We start from the raw sequence: 14217 nt of genomic DNA, 5'->3' as shown, positions 1-14217 counted from the left end.
CGCAAAAGGGGTCGCAGGAAAAGTGGTGAGCATTAAGTCTGGAAAAGTTGCACAGGCCCTGATCAAGAAGACCTTGAGTATTGTCCTTACTCTTTTGGACTCCTTAAATTAGGAGTTTGCAAATAACGGTCCATTGTCCACCTGTTTTTGTGTGGCCCATGAGCTAAGGATGGTTCTATATTTATATTTTAGGCTTCATGAACATTCTATGAATTTACATTTCAGAGGCCATAGATAGTTCTTGGTATACAGCCATGTTCATTTTTTTTCATGTGTTGGAGAACATATGGCCACACGCCTCATATTTACTATCTGGCCCTTTACATAGAAAGTTTGCCCACCTCTATCTTATATATACTTATTATTTTTTTTAATTTATTAATTCCTAAGCTCATCATCCTTTGATAACAATCATAAAACATTTGAAAGGCCTTATTGTATATTTTGGGAAAGAATATACCCGTAAACTGCTTCTGTCTTTCAGTGCCTCCAACATAGCTGTGACTTCAGAGACAAGAATGCAGTTTCTAGAGCCCCTGGGTGGTGCAGATGGTTAAGTGCTCGACTATTAGCCAAAGGTTTCTTGGTTCGAACCCACTCAAAGGTGCGTCAGAAGACAGGCCTGGTGATCTGATTCTGAAAGGTCTTGAAAACCCTGTGGGGCAGTTTTATTCTACACACATGGGGTCACCTTGAGTCAGAATCAACTTGATGGCAGCTAACAACAACAGAGGTCCCTGAATGGGTCTACGTCATCACTAGTTCGGGTCTGTGTGACTCTGTTTTGATTCCAGGTTATTAGTAACCCTGCTTATTGCTCGCTATTGTTGGCTACAGTGTAAAAAGAGTATTTCAGTTAAATTTCCAATTATTTATAGTTTCCAACAATATATAATTTCTAATATTGAATAGAATTTTTTAGAAATTACTTCTATTTCCTTCCCTCTCTTTTTACTTCTTCTTTCCTCAATTGTTACTTTAACTTTTTTTTTTTTTGCCAAGAGTAACTCTGCTAATTAAATCGAATAGTTATGGAATGTATTCCTTACGTAGAAATCAATAATGAGAAGGAAAAGCAGGGTTTAAAATATTGTTGCAAAAGCTTTTTCTTTGATTTGTTTAACAATCCTACCCATCACCCTGTACCCCTCTTTGAAAACTAGATTTCTGGCTTCTTCAGATTTTCTCTGAAGGTAGTTTTGTGTCGCAGTTCCTCTTGTCTGTAATCTTGATTCCAAGCATTTCATATGAATTCTTTTATTGCTCTATGTTCATAATAGTCTTTAGACAAACGATCATCATGCATAATACTGTATTTCTTCACAACTTGGTGACAGCTGGATGTCTTACCTCAGGTTGCCTTTCAGACACATTTTTAAAAAGTTGCTATAACATAATTGCATTCATTTCTGCAGTAAATTTTAAATTACTTTTTCACAGGTCAGTCAAACTTCTGCTAGAATACAAAATCTTTGGTATTACTTTCGATAATGTTGAAAACATGAGCGAATATCTTAAAGGTTGCTGGAGTTCTTAATTAACTTGAAATAAGGTGATAAACAGGATTTTTTTTTAACAACTTCTATCATATAAAGTCACTTAATATTTGGAAATGAGGTTTCTCTTATAATTAGTCAGTTGTATAAAGAATATAAGAACGATTTGAAAAGGTTATTATCCAAGCTATTTATGTGTATGTTTTGGGTTTCTAAATAAACAAGAATGCTTTGTTTTTATTCTTAGCAGTTTCCAGATTAAGTGCTGGATTTTATGAATAGGACCAAGGGGATTTTAGTGACTTAAATTAGATTTCTTAAAAGAGGATTTGCATCAGAATTACCTAATGAGTCTTTGAAAAGTACATATGTCTGTGCCCGTTCCTGGACCTGCTGAATCAAAATCTTCTTGGAAGGGTCAAGGTGTTGTGAAAAATCAGTGTATGCTGATTCTCACCTTTGGTTGAGAGCCATTGGAATAGACATATTCTTAGATAATAGACAAAAAAGTAGCCTTAAAAAATGTCACCAAATTTGTTAATTAGGTGTTGTTTAGGGCTCTGTCTACCAGATATCCCAGCATTTTTGTATGCAACCTCAGGTAGGAATGAAACCTTTGCTTCCCCAGAGCAAGTGAATGAAGTTTTTAAGGGTTAAGAAAATCAGTGTATCTGATTGTGTTTCTTTCTGCATCCTCCTGCTTTGCCATCAGGATTCTCTGGGGCAAAGGTATAGTTCAATTAGGAGGCCCTTGTGAATCCACCAGCCGCTCCTTGGAAACCCTGTGGGGCAGTTCTACTCTGTCCTATAGGGTTGCTGTGAGTTGGAATCGACTCGACGACAACAGGTTTTGTTTGGTTTTGGTTTGTGGTCTAGATATCTGTGTTCTAGATTTTTCTATCCCACCAAGAACTTACTGAACGTCCTCTATATACCATCATCACACTAGGCACTGAGAGTACTGCTGATGAAAAAAATAGTCTGGACTTTACAAGGTAGCAGATGAGACACGTTAAATAAACATTTCAATATGTGTCCTCGGGTCTAGATATTATAAGCCTATTTTGAGTATTGATTTACATATTTTTTCCTCAGTATTAACTGGAGATGAGCTGTGGAATCTCTTTATGTAAAATTTATGTACAAACACATTTATATTATACATACATATACACACATACATATACTGCATATTATATAGCTAGAATATATATCCTATTTTATATTTCTATAACTACATTGGTTTATTTTAATCAGCATCAGACCCTCTGTAGAATGAGCTGTAACATGCATACCTACATAACTACATACATAGACACGATGGATGAGCTTAGATTACAATTTTCAGCATTACATTGTAGCCCATTTTTCTTAATGCCTTTCATTAGGTACTGAGAAATAAATGAAATGGGCTTTCTATTTGACAGTGTTTCTCTTGACTTCTTTACTAATTTTAATTATTTTGACTTATATTATTCAATGTAAAGGAATATTTGGGGACAGTTTTCCAGTGGTGAGACTGAGGTTGAAAGTCATAAAAAAAACTGTTACTCTCAATATCCATGAAAGAAAGTGAAGAGTGTTATTACCACAAACAACTTTTACATGTTGTGTATATAATGCTCTTCTTCACAGATGGTACTTCCCTTGTGCAACATTTTAGTTGCCCTTACAGTTTTTTTTAAAGCTACCAAATTTGGATCACCAATTTTGAGGGAACTTTTTGTTGTTGGATTTGTTTTTGTTGATTTGAGATTTTGGAGACCCCATGTGTTAAAGAATAGAACTGCTCCATAGGGTTTTCTTGACTGTAATATTTATGGAAGCAGATTTCCAGGCCTTTCTTCGGCAGTGTTGCTGGGTGGATTAGAACCACCAACCTTTGCGTTACCAGCCAAGTGCAAACTGTTTGCATCACCCAGGGACCTTTAAGGGAACTTTTAACATGTCAGTCTTCTTGGAAAGTTAGTCACAGAAGAGATTCTGGAATATAACTGTCAACCACCTGATGTAAAGAGAAATACAGTGTGTATTGATGGAGGAATAATGGAGGTAGAAGTGATGGGTGCTTCCTTGAGAAAAATAGTGATATTTTCAGACAGCACAACCCCAGTCGGCTACTGTTGCCTCTGTGGCTGTAAGATCCTAATGTAGTCCCACAAAATTGATGAAACTGACCTTTTAAATGAGAAATTCAGTGGAAAGTCATATTTTCTTTCTTTTTAATGTGCACCGCTGGATAGTACAGTTCCATGGTTGAAGAATATTGCACTGATAACCATGTTGGAAAAGATTTTTAGATTTTATTCACTGTCTTTTAAATAATATTTTAAAGACCTGCATTTGCCTGTGCAATGTATGGCAGTGAGGTGGATTAAGTTAGCAGAAAAGCATTTACCATTATCTGTGAGCCAGAAAAGCAGCAAGGACTCTGATCGACATCATTATTTATTATTTTTGAATGCTGATGGTGCATTTTCCTGGAGAGTCTGTTCTATGTTTATTGACATTCATAAATGAAAAGGCTCTGCTTGGCTGACTAGTTAATTGGTAATTTAATTTTTTCTAATAACTTCCCTTACAGGAACTGGATTTTGAAACCAAAACAAGTTATACACTCCGTATAGAAGCTGCAAATAAAGATGCCGACCCTCGCTTCCTAAGCTTGGGGCCATTCAGTGACACGACCACCGTGAAGATAATTGTGGAGGATGTGGATGAGCCCCCCGTGTTTTCCACCCCCCTGTACCCCATGGAGGTGTCAGAAGCCACCCAAGTTGGGAATATTATTGGCACTGTGGCAGCTCATGACCCAGATTCCTCCAACAGCCCTGTGAGGTAACAGCTCCTTGCTCTCCTTTTCTATGATTTGACATCAAGGTGACTTTATTCATAACTCATCTTTCTACATTATAAGGCTTTTTGTTCATAACAAATAAAAACCATTTTAAATATGAATTGAGCCACAGCAGCAAAAGTAAAATAGAATCAGAAAGACAACATTTTACTAATTCAAAAATATGTCATCTGATTACCTAAGATAATTATGTAGCAATATTTTTAGGAATCCTATTATCCACAAGCCGTAGCTGATGTTCCTAGTAAAGGCACACTGCAGGAAAAAAATGAAGTGTTGAATATCTTAATTGTGGGATAAATGTGTATATTAGAAAAAAAAGTATAAACAATTTAAATTAGGTATTGAAAAAATTACTTTTCGTATGCTCCATCTGGATAGTACAGGCTGTTTAAAAAAATTTATTATTTCCACTTATTCACCACTCATCTGTCAGTTTGTGGTAGTGTGAGGGCTTGCGTGTTACTGTCATGCTAGAAGCTATGCCACTGGTATTTCAAATACCAACAGGGTCACTCATGGTGGACAGGTTTCAGCGGAGCTTCCAGACTAAGATAGACTAGGAGGGAGGACCTGGCAGTCTACTTCTGAAAATTGGCTGGTGAAGACCTTATGAATACCAGCAGGACATTGTCTGATATAGTCAGAAGATGAGCCCCTCAGATTGGAAGGAACTCAAAATACGACTGACTGGGGAAGAGCTACCTCCTCAAAGTAGAGTAGACCTTAATGACATGGATGGAGTAAAGCTTTTGGGACCTTAATTTGCTGATGCATTACAACTCATAATGAGAAGAAACAGCTGCAAACACCTATTAATAATTGGAATGTGGAATGTACGAAGTATGAATCTAGGAAAATTGGAAGTTGTCAAAAATGAAATGGAACGCGTAAAGATTGATTTCCTAGGCGTTAGTGAGATGAAATGGAGTGGTATTGGCCATTTTGAATCAGGCAGTCATATGGTCTACTATGCTGACAAATAATGTATTGCAATGGGCAAATCTGCTGCAAAAGATCTCTTTAAAGTATTAAAAGACAAAGATGTCACTTTGAGGACTAAGGTGCACCATGGTATTTCCAATTGCCTTATATACATGCAAAAGATGGACTATGAGTAAGGAAGACTGAAGAAGAATAGATGCCTTTGAATTATGGTGTTGGCAAAGAATACTGAATATACCATGGACTTCCAGAAGAATGAATACATCTGTCTTGGAAGAAGTACATCCAGAATGCTCCTTGGAAGCAAGGATGGCAAGACTTTGTTTCATGTACTCTGGACATGTTATCAGGAGGGATCAGGCCCTGCAGAAGTACACCATACTTGGTAAGGTAGAGGGTCAGCAAAACAGAGGAAGACACTCAACGAGATGGACTGACACAGTGGCTGCAGTAGTGAGCTCAAGCATAACAGCTGTTGTGAGGCTGGCACAGTACCAGATACTTTTTCGTTCTCTTGTACATATGGTCTCTATGAGTTGGAATCGAATCGACGGCATCTAATAACATTTCCACTTACAAAAAATAATACCTTTTCTATGTATAAGGATCATTTAAAATAATTGTCCTTTAGTAGACCTGAATCTAGCTAGACACATTGTTAGAGCAAAATAATCTCTTTCCCCTAACAGAATGATGACATGTAACCATTTCAAAATATCCCAGTGTTCCATTTTGCACTTGTTACCTATAATTTAGAATCTGAGATCTACATGTATGTGTGTGTAAACATGATAAAAATGTCTTTTTGAGAAAATATCATAAATATAAAAAACTTGAAATAAAATGCGGCTTGTATTAAATATCTTAATTTGCGTTCATAAGTAAGACACTTCACTTTTCAATGTGAAGGTTTGATTTTCATTACAAAGCCTATAAGGTACAAAATTCAGTAAACATCTTGGGGGACAACTCAGTCAATTGGCATAACATAGTTCATAAAGATATTGTTCTACATCCTAGTTTGGTGAGTAGCATCTGGGGTCTTAAAAACTTGTGAACAGCCGTCTGAGATACAACTATTGTCCTGTTGTCATTTGGAGCAAAAGAGAAAGAAAGAAACCAAAAACTCAAAGAAGAAACTAGTCTACAAAACTAATAGCTGAAACGAACCAGGGCCTCATCAATCCTGAGACCAGAAGAACTAGATGGTGCCCGGCTACCACTAACAACTGTTCTGACCGGGGATCACAACAGATGGTCCCAGATAGAATGGGAGAAAAAATGTAGGACAAACCTTAAATTCCTAAAAAGAATGCCAGACTTACTGGACCAGTAGAGACTAGAGGATCCCCCAAGACTATCTCCCTGAGATACCCTTTAAACTTGGAACTGAACCCACTCCCAGAGGTTACCTTTCAGCCAAATAATAGATTGGCTCATAAAGTAGACAGTATCACCCATGAGTACTGTGTCCCTTTAAGTAATCATCTATATGAGACCAAACAGTTAATATTTACCCTAAAGCAAAAATGAGAAGGTAAGAGGGGGGCAGGGAAGCTAGATTAATGGAAACAGAATAACCAGAATGGAAATAATTAGAATGCTGTTACACTGTGAAAAAATGTAACCAGTGTCACAGAATATATATAGAAATTGTTAAATGGGAACCTAATTTACTATGTACAGTTTCACCAAAATACAGTATAATTAAAAAATCAATAAACATTTTATATTGAGAAATGTCCAACTTATAAATTAACTACAAATTTTTAGATTTAACTGATATTTAACAGTGGTAAGTGCTTTTGGAGCCCTGGTGGTAAAGTGGTTAAGAGCTACAGCAAGCTATGGCTGTTAATCAAAAGGTTGGCAGTTCAAATCCACCAGCTGCTCCTTGGAAGCCCTATGGGGCAGTTCTACTCTGTCCTGTAGGGTTGCTATGAGTGAGCTAAGTGTGGACATTGGCTGCAAAGTGATGTGAAAAATATCTGTAATTTGACAATGATTTATGATTAAGAAAACGCATAATCTTTTTTTTTCCTGAAATGATAAGCTGATTTAGGCATATATATACATATGACTCACTGGTCCCCTGTCAGTGACATCAAATGTAAGGTATATGGATATCTCTACTATTTTTAGTGCTGTGATCATAAACCATTTGTAAAAACATAATTGCCTGGGCACCAAAATATCAGACACATAGAATGAGGCTCCCCCCTTTCCCGTAGTAGCGCATTGTCAAAACCACTCCCATACCTAAGTTCAGCTCCACCCACCAAATTATACACTGGCCATTCACACTGACTTAGAAAATGATTTTGTTACAACATCCCACGTCTTGGAACTCACTTAAATCTCCTCGCTCATGAGCAATAACTACAACACCATTGTAGGCATAGATCAGCTGATTGCCGTAGTCTGACTTCTACTTGATTCAGTTGATTTAATGGGCAGAAAGAGAGAGATGGTTTCAGGAAACTGGCGATGGAGGGGAAAAAAGATATATCATAATTTAGTTCCTAAATGAATGACAGGATTTGAGATGGTTTTGATTTGTTATATATTTTAATATTGTTTTCATTTTTCCGTTACCTATCACTTTGTGCATCTTCCTGTTGGAACCTTTTCAGATATTTTTCTTTTTATACTATTTTACTTGAAAACATTAAAGGAGTATTGGATGATAATTTTGGAAAGAAGAAGGAAAAGTAAGCCGAAGAGGGTAGTGACATCTTAGGTTAGACAGAGATGAAAGTGAGCTCCAGGTCTGCCCGAAGAGAAAGAAATGGCCAAGAGCTGATCTGTTGATTCTGGAAATAAAGATCTTTGTGACAGATAAAAAGAAAGAGTAGCTGCCTGGCACCAGATTTTTGCATTATTTTTACTTTCTTAAAAGTGTCCTGAAAGCTTCCGGTAGTAGTAGCTTGTGTCATTTCCTGTTTCCTAAATCTCACAGAGAGAGAGATTTTGTTCACAGTGAACTAAAATGTTATTTTTTTTCTAAATTTTTTTTTGCTAAATTTAGAATTAATTTCTTGACTGATGTTTAATACTTACATACTTTGAAACATTGCTTTATCTTACACTCTTTTTTATAAGGTCAGCACAATCATTCCTAGCTTATATTCTTCTGGATTTTTCTCTCACATATTTTTTCCCTCTATCCTTTCATGAGGAGCCCTGGTGGGGCAGTGATTAAGAGCTCAGCTTCTAACCAAAAGGTTAGCACTTAGAATCCACCAGCTTCTCCTTGGAAACCCTCTGGGGTAGTTCTACTCTGTCCTATAGGTTCAGTATGAGTCGGAATCAACTTGACAGTAACGGGTTTGCTTAGGTTTGGTTTGGATCCTTTCATGATATCCTTTAAGAGACCATCCTCCTCATTTAGAAGTTTGGTGACAGTATGTTTACTCCTCTCTAGAACACTGTTTTTCTTTTCAAGTACTGCTGTTTGCTGAGTGATCTGTCTTAGGGATCACTCACTTAACCTCCTAAGTTTCCAAGTAAGTCAGTAAAAAGGAAAATTAACCCTGATGCCTGCTTTATTCCAGGCTTCTTTGATGATTAAATAAGAAAGGGAAAGTGAATGATGACTGTACACTGTGAATCATGACTTAAATATTAGGGATTATTACATTATAAATCGATATTATTTTATTGTTTTCCTGCCATTTTTATTTTGACGTCAATAAAGTCAGTGAAAAGAGACATTGTATGTTATATGCAACTATACTGGCAATCTACATGGAAGGTAGTTTTATATTCACATATATTCTGATATATAGAAAAAATATTTCATAGCTATTTGATGGCTATAAACATGTATTTGTATTGGGCATTCAAGTAACCATCAAAATGCAAATTCTTCTTCAGCTTATGCTAGTGGGTGGGTAGATACCAGTCTTCTGAGGTCCTAGCTAAAATGAGTACCCAGATTAAGATGGAAGTTGAAGAGTCTTACAGTTGTGGGCCTTGTGCTTCCACACCTTTAAAAGTATCGCAGTTCTTTGAGGAATGGAAAAGCAGTATTTATTTCATTGTAATTGCTTAAAATTAAGATTATAATGTTTAAATTATAAAACAATATAGAAAATGGGATGATCAGTGTTTGAATTTGTTGACATTCTTAGTATCATAATACGGAGATCTAGCGTAGGCCATATATATTTGGGATATTCACTTTTATTTGGGGCAAGAGATTAAAATTCTGGAAGGAAATACATTTACTTGCCCCCAGCAAGCCAAAACTAGAATCCTCTTTTAATGAGACCCCTAACTTGCACAGCATTTTCTTATTTCTGCCTACTCTATGAAAGCACTAACCAAAGGCTATATGAATAACTTCCTATGCATGTTACTCCTTCCTTCAAAGAAGACTGGGGCACCTTATGACTGTAGGAACTTTGCCATCTTGCCTAATTAGAAGTAATAGGTGGAAAGATTAAACGATGCCAAATCCCAGTGATGAGCCAGGATATAACACTAATGTGTGATGTTATATGTTTTTATACTTGCCCATCATCCAGCTAAAAGGTTAGCAGTTCAAACTCACCCAGCAGCTCCACAAGACAGTGACCTGACAATCAGCTCCCATAAAGATTACAACCTAGAAAATCCTATGGGGCAGTTCTGCTCTGTCACAAGGGGTCGCTATGAGTTGGAAACAACTCAACAGCACCTAGCAGTAACAACATCATCATCCAGATAGCTTACCTAATCCATGATTCCATTACACTTTTTTCTTCTCTTTTCCCACATGGAAACTAGAAGCTACAGTCAAAGCTGAAGGTGGAAATTGGGTGAAACTTGACATATCCTAATGGAAAAATAAATAAATAAATAAATCTAAAGTGGGTAATTGAGGACAAGCACATTTCTAGCTTTTTATTTTTCTGTACTTGTTTATTTTGGCCATGAATAGCAAATATCAGGCTTTATGAAGGACAGACTGTGGTCTGGTGATTCTGACTGTCTTTCTGAATGCTAGAAACTTGACTATGTGGGTTTCTTATCAATAAGAGGCTAAAAATTGTAAGAGTAGCCTGCAATCTAGAGGACCATCCATTTCTCATGTCAACGTTGATAGACTGATCAGTGAATCAACATGCATTTATTAAGAACCTGCTCCGTGCAAAGTACTGGGGAAAATATTGACAGGCAAACACAGATGAATAAAACATGTCCCCTGACCTCAACGAACTTACAATGGGCTGGAAGAAATAAGATCCCATAAAAAGTTAAACAATATGAAAAAGAACATGCCAGAGCTATAACATGGCAAATGGTGAGATAAATAGTAATCACTCAGGGTTCACTGGGCAGAGAGTTCACAGAGCTCTGAGGATGGCGGAACTTGGACAAGCCAAGCAGACATCATGCAAAGGCTGTTTTTGTTTTATTTTCTTATTCCCTGGGAGTCTAATGTTCTATTGTGAAATCAGCAAATTCACTTCTGTAGCAGAACAGCAAGCCCAAAGTCCCAACACTAAAAATAGCCAATGAATTGAAACATGGTATTATTACAAAAAAGGAGCCCTGGTAGCACAGTGGTTAAGCAAGCCCTTGACTACTAACCAAAAGGTCTGTGGTTTGAACCCACGAGCTGCTCCGCAGGAGACAGTGTGGCAGTCTGCTTCTGTAACAGTCACAGCCTTGGAAACCTGTGGGGCAGTTCTACTCTGTCCTATAGGATCACTATGAGTTGGAATCGACTTGACGGCAGTGGGTTTTTTGGTTTTATTATTACAAATAAGATCAGATATGAAGACAACTGAATAAAAAAGAATCGTTTCCAACATTTATAACAATTTAAGTATTGAACTATATTTATGTTCAAAGATACTCAGATACTAATATTTGCCTGCAGGCTCTTTTGGCGTTCCTGATATTGTATGTCCTCAAATAAAAGGTGATAATATAGTATCGAATATTACATTATGTAGTACGACAAGTGTGAGCACATTTGGGGTGTTCGAATAATTCAGTGTGTATTTTTTAAGTAGCTTGCATGCATGTATATTTTTGTACATATTTTTAATCGAAATTATTTGTGTGTGTCTGATTCTTATAGGAAACTTAACGACCTAGTAACATGCAGAAAAAAATAGTGTTGACAGTAGAATTAGTTAATTAGAGAAGTAGCAAAAATCAGTTGCGAGAGGAGAATGAGTTGTATTATCTTCTAAAAGGCTGCTTGGTTTAACATAATTCTAATGAAAAATGAAAGAAAAAGTATGCATTCAGGTATGGTGGCATACTATAAATTAGTTCACTTGGTATCCAGAAATAATTTTCAAAATATGTTAAGTAGGAAATTGTGAATTTATTTGACCTATTTTTTCGTCTCTCATTATATTGACCACAAATTAAAACTCTGCTCCCAAAGAGTTAGCTTTTTGGAAGATTCCAGGTAAAATGAATGATTGAAAATTACATTTCTCCTAACTTCTTCCTTGCAATATTTTTCACAGTTAAAATGCCTATAGAAAAGTTGAATTAATAAAGTAATGCAAAAATCCATAATTTTCTTGCTATAAATCATGGAGAACTGTATATCAGGTTAAAAGAATAAGGAGTTAATACATATTTATCCTATACAGTACTGTTAGAATTCTTTAATTGCAATCAACAGAAATATGCCACAGTTAACTGAAAAAAAAAATGATTGGAATAATTTGGGATCGCTCACCGAATCAAAGGAGAAGTTGAATAGCCAGTCTTCAGAAAACAGGAGTAAGTTTCTCTATAAATATGGGACAGTCTCTTCAGGATGTTGCTGTGTGATGGGCCAGTGCTAACACTTCCCTTTTCTTTGCTCGCGAGTACTATCAAAATTGCATGATCAGGAAGGTTTAGATCCTCAAAGGAAAATCAAGTTGCCGTTATCAGAAGTGTGGAGATGTGAATCAGATACCTGCTATCACTTAGTACTGAACTTAATTGTTCAAAGAAATTTACTTCTCATTAAAGCCCTATAAGGTAAGCATTATTATTTCCATGTAATATTTCCCTCATCAGTTAGAAAATGTGATTTGAGGATTTTAGTGAGGTCTGTGTACAAACCTGTGCACTTCTTACTGCAACACACACATACACACTCATACCCACACACATCCATATACTAGAGAGATTAAGGCTTCCACTCGAATGATTCAGCTATGTCTGTAGTTCACATTTGTTTATACCCATGTATTACACTATCTTTTGCCACTTTTGGAGTAGTCCTGATACATTTACGTTAAACAGGCCTATTCACCTGCCTAGCTATTTGCAGACACTGACCTGCAAATTGATAGCTAAGTGATAAGAATGCTGCTGGCGACTACAAAGAAGGGCGTATTTAATTCGTCTCTATAGCTTATCCAATAGCAGCAGTGATCAGAGCAGGCATTTATTAGGCACTTGCTTCTGTAGCAGATTTGTAACCCTCTAAGAATATACAGGTGTATAAGGTGTAGTGCCAGTCATCTTGCTATCTAGCTGTAGAAGATCTTACATGAAAACTCATAAAAACAATCCAGTGTTCAGTCTGGAAATCAGAAATCATCACGTGCAGCCTTCTTATTTTGCAGATGAGGAAACAGAAGACTAGAAATGGCAAATGAAAAAGTCCAAATTAGGGCAGTAGGTTAGTGGCAGGGTCATGGCTAGAAATACTATCTCCTAATTCCCAGTTTATGGTGGTGCAACACAGGAAGCATGTGGAAGTGGCATGGATCATAAATTCGGCAAGCTTTCTTCCAAAGGCATGATTTCTGATATAATTGGAAAGGCACGCTGCTTAATGTGATGCTCTAAATTTGTCTCAAGTGAACAGTAGGAGTAAGATAATTGAAAAGGAGGAAAAAAGGAGTAATGAAGGGCCGTCATGAGGAAAGGCACAGAAATGGAGATACACATGGTATTTTCATTCCTCAGTTAATACGACAGTTTAACTGACTTAGAGGTTTAGATAGGAGAGTAGAAGGAAAAAGTGAAAAATGGTTGCTTGATAAAGCTGTAGGCGGCAGAGACTTAAAGCTCATTTATAAGTACTTTCATATACTGGGAAGATGGCTCAGACTGATGTGGTTCTGAATTCTGGCTTCAGCAACTAGCAACTGTGAGATGTTAGTTTCTAATACTGGAGTATGGAAATAATAACACCTGCTATTGTTAGTCAGAAGTTGTGTTTAGCTGGTAGCAACAAAGCTTAACACTAATGACTTCCTAATGAAAAGTCTGGAGCCGTGCAGTGAAGGACTGATCATTTGGCAGCACAATGTCATCAAGGGCCTTGGCTTCTTTTATCAAGCCCTTGTCACCTCTTATTTACAAGATAGCTCCTGGATCTCTTTTTATTGTGCTCATGTCCCAGGTGAGCGAGTGAGCGAAAGGGGAAGGGGCAAACATCAAATGCCAGCAGACTTAGCAACTCCCATCCTTTCAGAATGTTTTTAGTGAGGCTCAACCCAACAGTTTTCTTCTGCATCTTCTCTGCTCGAATGGAGATATAAGGACATCACACCTGCAAGAGAGGCTGGCAAATGCATAGTTTTTCAGCTGGACACAAAACTGCCTCTATCAAAAGAACGAAAGGAAAAAAGATAGTAGGCATGCAAGTAGAAGTCTCTCGCATAAGACCTTACATATCTGTTTTGAAGATTAGGAAACAAAAAATGTAAACTGTATTTTAAATACTCAGTGCATTCTGAGTATGGGAAAATTCAGAAGGGGAGACAGCCTACGGGAAAGGTTGATGAATTGTCTTTTTCAAAGAATGGGCTTGGGATGAAGATGTTGCAAGCAGCTGGAGCAGTTAAAAAATCTCAGAAAAAGGATTGAGGCTGGGTAAAAACAAACCAAACCTATTGCCCCATTGCCGTCAAGTTGATTTTGACTCATAGCAACCCTATAGGACAGAGTAGAACCGTTCCG

The 14217-nt window shown here is 37.0% G+C and overlaps 1 protein-coding gene across 2 annotated transcripts in view; it reads left to right on the top strand.

Annotated features, from left to right (window-relative positions):
- The window catches only part of CDH7 (cadherin 7), a 125937-nt gene that overhangs the window by 86679 nt on the left and 25041 nt on the right, over nt 1-14217 (top strand). For both annotated transcript variants that reach the window (XM_004389455.2, XM_023724443.1), the window contains one exon: nt 4081-4334. In XM_004389455.2, coding sequence (XP_004389512.1) covers nt 4081-4334 — 254 coding nt within the window. The remainder of the gene's footprint in view (nt 1-4080; nt 4335-14217) is intronic.

The sequence above is a fragment of the Trichechus manatus genome, unplaced genomic scaffold, assembly GCF_000243295.1.
Source record: "Trichechus manatus latirostris isolate Lorelei unplaced genomic scaffold, TriManLat1.0 scaffold00246, whole genome shotgun sequence".
Taxonomy (NCBI): Eukaryota; Metazoa; Chordata; class Mammalia; order Sirenia; family Trichechidae; genus Trichechus; species Trichechus manatus.
The sequence above is the reverse complement of the archived record's forward strand: the minus strand, read 5'-3'. Positions and strand labels throughout refer to the sequence as shown.